The following is a 7,298-nucleotide window of genomic DNA, read 5'->3' on the forward strand; positions in this document are numbered from 1 at the left end:
CATAGTATTTGTTGTTTGTTTAAAATTTTATTGTTTACTTAAATTTTATAAATTTTCTTATACAATGTTATTTTTGCAGCGCCATCTGTGTGCTAGTATTGCTAGATGATTGAAATGGGTTGTTTCCTTTTATTTTTTCTTTTGTTTTAGCTCTAATAAGTAGTTTTTGAGTTATTACGTTTTGACTTTTAATTTGCAATTTGTTATTCTAGTACTACTATCAAAAATTAAAAAAGGTGTTCGTGTTGATTTGTTTGTTTAAAAACGTTCTTTGTCAAACCTTTGTTCATACTTCCTGTTTATCGACTCATTTCTTTTTTAACGTCTCTCCTTCTATCCCACATTCTTTGTCTCTTCTTCTCTTTTATGCTCTTACTTTTACTTTTCCTTGTCGTGTTTTATCGTAGTTCCATTTTGATTCGCTAAAGACTTTAGTTTCGTGTTCTCAAATCCTTCATCATTAATTGTCAAGCTCCCTTTATTTAGCTGCACCTGTTTTCTATTATTATTACTTACTTATTTTTAATATATTTATTAATATTTATTTGCATACCTAATCCTTAGTTTTTTTTTTACCCAGCCCTTTTCTACATCCTAATTATTTGTATACATTTAGCTGCTATACAACTCAACAACAACAATAACAAGTCACGCTAAAACAAAGCTTATAGCTTGACATACGTTCCTATGAAAAAAGTTTTATAAGTTGCACAAGAAAAATACGAAAAAGTTCAAAATCTTTAACGATCTAAAGTAGTTGATTAAGTGTTATTAATTAAAATCCATATAACTTCATACTTTCTAACTTTTACTCATATTGCATAGAGTGCGATCCGTAGAAAAAAGCTTATCATTCAAAAGAGCTTTTAAAAGCTTACTCGCTTTCTGAGCTTTATTTATCGGCTGAACTTTTCATTCAAGCGCAAGATTAAAACGTTATTTTTCAAAAGCAATAAGAAACTGGCTAGCCAAATTCCAGAGTGGTCTGATTTTTTCTAGTAAGATTTACTTAAATGAGTTTCGTCGTCTCTTTTCGTATTGATTGAAATCAAATTGGATCGAGCTTTATTAGAAAAAAAGAAGGTTTTACTCTTTACACAATACTCTGATCAGGTCAGCTCTGCATAATGGTGTTTATTACTGTTCCATTTATGGATGTATGTACGCTAAAATAGTTTCTGAGTATTTTTGAAACAAAATTTCCTTTACTCGACATGCAAGAGCTTTCAAGTTTTGAAATAAGCTTTTATTGAACGTACCTGTTTTTATCAGGATTTCGTGTCAATACCCACTAATTAGTGTTTCTGATAAGCATTTTCATATCCTTTGTTCAGAAAGCAAGAGCTTTTAACTCCTTTAAGTAAGCTTTCACTATTCATATCGTTTTTAGCAAGTTTGCTTGTTATTTATCTCTAATTAGTGGTTCTGATAAACATGTTCATGCTCAGAAATTTCTGTCATTGAGTTTTTGTGAAAAACCTTGCACTAAGCCGACTAGCCACCGTGGTGTGATGGTAGCGTGCTCCGCCTATCACACCGTATGCCCTGGGTTCAACTCCCGGGCAAAGCAACATCAAAATTTTAGAAATAAGATTTTTCAATTAGAAGAAAATTTTTCTAAGCGGGGTCGCCCCTCGGCAGTGTTTGGCAAGCACTCCGGGCGTATTTCTGCCATGAAAAGCTCTCAGTGAAAACTCATCTGCTTTGCAGATGCCGTTCGGAGTCGGCATAAAACATGTAGGTCCCGTCCGGCCAATTTGTAGGGAAAATCAAGAGGAGCACGACGCAAATTGGAAGAGAAGCTCGGCCTTAGATCTCTTCGGAGGTTATCGCGCCTTACATTTATTTTTTTATTTTAAGCCGACTAGCCGTTGTTTATGATACCATACCAAGCTTTACCTGGACGCTATAACTAAACGAGGCCTGGAACTTCTTTGACGTGATTTTCAAGAACTTTCGAATAGATCAGAGTATATGCTGGTATGTTTATAAAACAAAGCTTTTTACACATAAGACTTAACTCTTTTAAAGCTACATGAGCTTTTAAAAGCTTTTGCATTTACTTGCATTTTTGTCAAAAATGTTTGCATAAACATCTTTCGGAAATCTTAAAAATTCGAATACTTTTCGTCTCAAACTTTATGTCCTTTGCTTCATGAAAGCTCCTTCAATGTTGAACGGTTCGTTCAACAAAAAATCGTTCATGTTCCACGGTCGTTTAAAAGTTTTAATTGAATTATAGTTTAAAGTGGTCAATGCTAAAAAAAAAACACACCGATATGAAATTCTTTCAGTGACCCTTTGAGGTTCGAGAGAAAAGTTCTTCGAAAGATTTATGGACCTCTACGCGTTGGCGACGGCGAGTACCGAAGAAGTTTTAACGATGAGTTGTACGAGCTATACGCAGACATCAACATAGTACAGCGAATTAAAGCGCAGCCGGCGCGCTGGCTAGGCCATGTTATGCGAATGAATGATGATGCTCCAGCCAAGAAAGTGTTTCTATCGGAACCCGCCTATGGAAGCAGAGGTAGAGGGCGGCCCCCACTCCGTTGGAAAGAACGGGTGGAAAACGATTTAAGCTCCCTTCGTGTGACCAATTGGCGCCGGTTGGCGGAGCGAAGGAGCGACTTGCGCGCCTTGTTGGACGGCCATAACCGTTTAGACGGTTAAGCGCCAATTAAGTAAATAAGACCCTTTGAGGTTAATTGTTCATTACCGCCAACATTTCTTTGTACTTAATAGTTTAGCTAGCAGTAATTTTTAAGCTACGCGAGTATTCGAAAGCTTTTGCATTTACCAGCACTTTCGTCAAAGATGTTAAACGGTTCTTTCCACAAGAAATCTTTCATGCTCCGCAGGCGTTAAGAATGTTTTGATTAAATTTTTTGGGTTTGGAAAAGTTTCAAAAGCGATCTATACAATTTTACCACTCAGCTATTACTGAGCTTTTCGAAAGCTTTTAGAGTAAAGATATTAGCATTATCCTCCATCGTGTATGTTTCTTCAACCACACTCATTTTAAATTGCACATAAGCTAACCTATCAAGACCATGAAGGCCCTCACCAGTTTTTTTTTTATTTTCTGAGCTGTTTGGAAACCTTTTTTGTTAAGAAATATCTTAGAAGATTTCTGTGTTCTAAACTACACATTTCATAAAAAACCCAACACTACTGTCCGTCAGATTTTAGTGAGCTTTTTAAAAGCTTCTGTCTACATCAAAGCTTGAAAGTTCAGTTCAGTTCACACTCACTTCTACTCAAGCCTTATACTCACTTTTGCTGACTGAGTTTCTAGTCCTGCTGCATGCTATGAAGCCTGGCTTTCCAAAGCTTTTGCTTTAATATGAATAAAAGAAAACTTTTGTATATTTTCATATAATAATTGTGTGTATATTTTAATTATAAGTTGTTTGTGTTTTTTGGTTTTATTTCTATAATAACTTTTTTATTATTTCGCAGAATAATTTAAATGCTTGGCGCTTATTTCAATAGCATTCGGATACCATTACTGAACTAAAGCTTTAAGCTTAAACTATAACGCATAAGGGATCAAATTAAAACTTTATTTTACTCGTTTGTAACATAAATGTAAGTACATAAATAAATACGTATTTTTGGTACGTTGGTTTTTATTTTTGGTATGTTTTTTGTTGTCATATTTGTTTTTATAAATTTTTGTTTGTTTTTCTGATTGTTGTTGTGTTTATCATTTCCACAACACTTTTTTGAATTAATATTTTTTTTTAATTCCTGTTTTATTTTTATTAAATACGTATGCCTTTGAGTAAATAATATATTTGCAATACTTCTATGTATTTTTTTTTCATATATTTCTGCTTCATAGGAGGCACATTAATTTACTTTGGTCTACCATATTTTTGTTTTGTTTTGTTTTTGTTTCTTTAACATTGTAGATTTTTTAAATCTATGTCTCGGTATATACCAATTTTATTTTTCATTTTGTTAATGTTTTAATTTAGTTTTATTAGTTTTAATGTTTTAAAATTAATTGCATTTTTTTAGTTTTTATTTTACTTTATTTCATAAATAAAATTTCTTTTTATTTTTATTTACTTTAGTTACATTTTTTAAATTTGCAAAGCATTTTGAAAATTTTGATATTTTCCAAATATTTTAATATAGAACTTTTGTTTTGTAAAATTTTAAAACTTTCTTTAAATATGTTGTCAATTTAGTTAAATAGGAATTGTACAACATTTTTGCAAGAATTTTTAAATTTTTAAAATACGGTTTTTTTTGGAAATTCTTGCATTTTTTAATAATTAAAATTTAAAACTTTTTCAAAAAATTTTTTTTTTACTTTTTCAAAATGTCTTAAATTGGTAATAAATTAAATTAATTATAATAGTTTAACATTTTTGGAAAAATCGATAAATTCTTTTAAACTGGGCTATTTGAAATTTTAAATCTTTTTTAATTAATTAGAATTTTATAATTATATTTTAAATTTATTTTTTACTTTTTCGCAATTTCTTAAATATAAAAAACTTTTCTTTGTTAGAATTGTTAAATTTTTTTTTTTTTTTTTGGAAAATTGTTAAATTTTTAAAACTTGGCTTTTTTGAAATTCTCACATTTTTATAAATAATTAAAATTTTAAAATAATTTCTAAAATTTATTTTTTTACATATTTAAAAATTCTTACAACTTCAAAATAATTTTTAAAATTTATTTTTTAATTTCTTAAAAATCTCTCAAACATTTGATTTGTTTAATTTATTTAAATTTTTGGAAATTTAAAAATTTTTAAAATTTGAATTTTTTTAAATTTAAATTTTTTTTGGAATTAAACAGAGTTTTGGATTTATTTTTAACCTTTTCAAAATTTCTTAAATATGAAATAAATTTGATTTATTAGAATTGTTCAACATTCGAATTGTTTAAACTCTTAATTTTTTTTTATTTATTAAAGTTTTAATTTATTTGAAAAAAATGTGTTCCTTCTAAAAATTTCTTAAATATGTAATTAATTTAATTTATTAGAATTGTTTAAAATTTTTTGGAAAATCGTTAATTTTTTAAATTTGGCGTTTTTGAAACTCTTACTTTTTTAATTAATTAGATCTTTTAGAAAATTTCATAATTTTTTCAAATCGAAATATTAAAATTATTTTTTGAAGTATACTAAATGTGTACAATCTTATGAATTTGTCAAATTGTGTACTCTAAAAATTTTGAAAATAAAGCAAGGTTTTTCAATTAAATGCAGACAAAAATCTCAACAGTTTCTGTAATTTCTTTGGCGTATTCATTAAGGCTTGATGCGTTATAGTGGCGCCTCAGACCAGAAAGTCAAAACTTTATTTTTCGAGGTATTAGATGATATGGAAATTTCTGAAAAACTTCCTGAGAAGGCTTGTAAGGACTTGAACAATAAACTCGTAACTTTGTAGAACTGACTTTTGGGGTTGGTCAAGATTTTCGATCGACCTTTTAACTTTTTTTATCATACCTTTGGTCAATTCAATATATATTTATAGGCATGAGCAGTTTCATATCGAATTTATTACAAAAGCTCCCAGTGTTATGCAAGGTTTATTTTATTAAAAGCTGTGTTGATGGAGGCCTTCAGCTGAAGATTTGAGTATATCTGATATTTCCACGCTGCTGCGACAAATCTAGTTCATAGCATGGGAAAATTTTATTCAACTGAATTTAAACTTCAATGTAAGCTTTCAGAAAAAGGTTTCCATTAACTTGTTTTCTTAATAAGTACATAAGAGCAGTTTAAACACTTTTCGTTAAAGTTTTTCAATTTGTGGTTGTTTCCCTTGAACTTATATCAAGCACTCACTTAGGTATTCCGATTTTAATGAAATATTAGGTCTTGAGCTTTATGATACCTTCGTTTATCCACAAATGTTACAGATTCGAAATGTATATTGCTAGTTAGCTTTCCAATCAGAAACAGCTTTCCATAACCTCACTTGACATTCAGTGAACACAACTTGAAAATTTTGTATTTTAATTTTTTATTGCGGTATGTAGTTTTGTTAGTTGTCTCTTTTTCAACTTCTTAGCTTTTAAATATGCATCTGAAAATTAGTTTGCTGACCGAGAGCTTTAAAGCTCTCAATTGTAAATATTGAATTTAATGGATTTCTGGGCAATGAGAACTGTGTTTTAGGTTTCCGGTTGATTTTGAAGTATGGTTTTTTTAGTTTTACAAAATCTTCTTTCCATGATTATAACTGCGCTCATAATTTCATATATAGGTATTTATAGAGCTTATTTCATATTAAGTTTTGTTTTTTTTAAATATATCATAGTTTTTCATTGTGGTTTTTATATATTTTGCTGATCATTTGTAATTAAATCTTTTTAACAAATAGTAATTTAATTACTTATTTGAAAAGCTTTTTATTTCCATAATATTTTAATTTTCATTATGATTTTTAAGTAGCTCTATTACTTTTTTTCTAATACATTTATATTTCTTTATTTACGCTCTCATCCTTTTATTTTCTGTTTTACCGTGGCTAATAACGGACATTACGCCTTAAAGTATGTGACATTCTTTTTAACAAATACGGCGCTACACTAAGCTTTTAAGTTTTTAAAAATCTTGTGTAGCACACCGAAGTCGCCGTCATATTTAATGCGAATTTCTCTTCTAATTAGCTTACTCAAAAGTGCGCGCTAAAAATCTGCTTACAAGCATTAAGCTTTCTTCAAAGCTTTCACTCAATCGCCACATTTTATTCTGTCAACTTCCAGTTTTTGTATATTTTCAAAATCAAGTATGTCAAGCTTATGTAGGGGCACGCTTTTTTGTTTGTTTATGAAGCGTTGAGTTGTGTAATTTTAAAGCTTTGAAAGCTTTTGCTTGCTAATTACTTCCTTACGCAGTTGTGGAGCTTTCACACTCTATAACGTTAAGGCCTTTTAGCAGTAAAAGCTTTCATTTTTGCTATAATTTGCTCTTATATTTGTAGTCAAAAAGCTTCTTTGCATTTAGTTGCATTACGTTTCGTATGTGACTTAGATTATTTAAGTAGTATGTAGTGTTAAGCTTTTAATTGTAGAGTTGTATGACATTCTCAGCATCGGCGAATGAAATGAACATGCCCGTAGCTTAGAATTCCAAACGATAGGCGGCACATGAAGTCTCATGATCTTGCAAATTTATTGTGCAACGCGATGCTGAAGGCGACAGATCGATACGATATTTGGCCAAAAGCTCCTCATTCTGTGCCACCCAAAAGCCGAGCACATCTGTATCATATGTGGGTATTATGGTGACCTCTGCCGAAAGGGATACAAAAAAATTGAAT

General features: G+C 30.0%; 1 protein-coding gene across 4 annotated transcripts in view; it reads right to left on the minus strand.

Moving 5' to 3' along the window:
* Positions 1-3,362: 3,362 nt before the first annotated feature.
* futsch overlaps positions 3,363-7,298 on the minus strand; it is a 391,676-nt gene continuing 387,740 nt past the window's right edge. For all 4 annotated transcript variants that reach the window (XM_067781256.1, XM_067781258.1, XM_067781259.1 and 1 more), the window contains exon 8: positions 3,363-7,269. In XM_067781256.1, the coding sequence (XP_067637357.1) occupies positions 7,100-7,269 (170 nt within the window). In that variant the 3' untranslated portion in view covers positions 3,363-7,099. The remainder of the gene's footprint in view (positions 7,270-7,298) is intronic.

The sequence above is a fragment of the Eurosta solidaginis genome, chromosome 4 (assembly GCF_040869045.1).
Source record: "Eurosta solidaginis isolate ZX-2024a chromosome 4, ASM4086904v1, whole genome shotgun sequence".
NCBI classification, from domain to species: domain Eukaryota; kingdom Metazoa; phylum Arthropoda; class Insecta; order Diptera; family Tephritidae; genus Eurosta; species Eurosta solidaginis.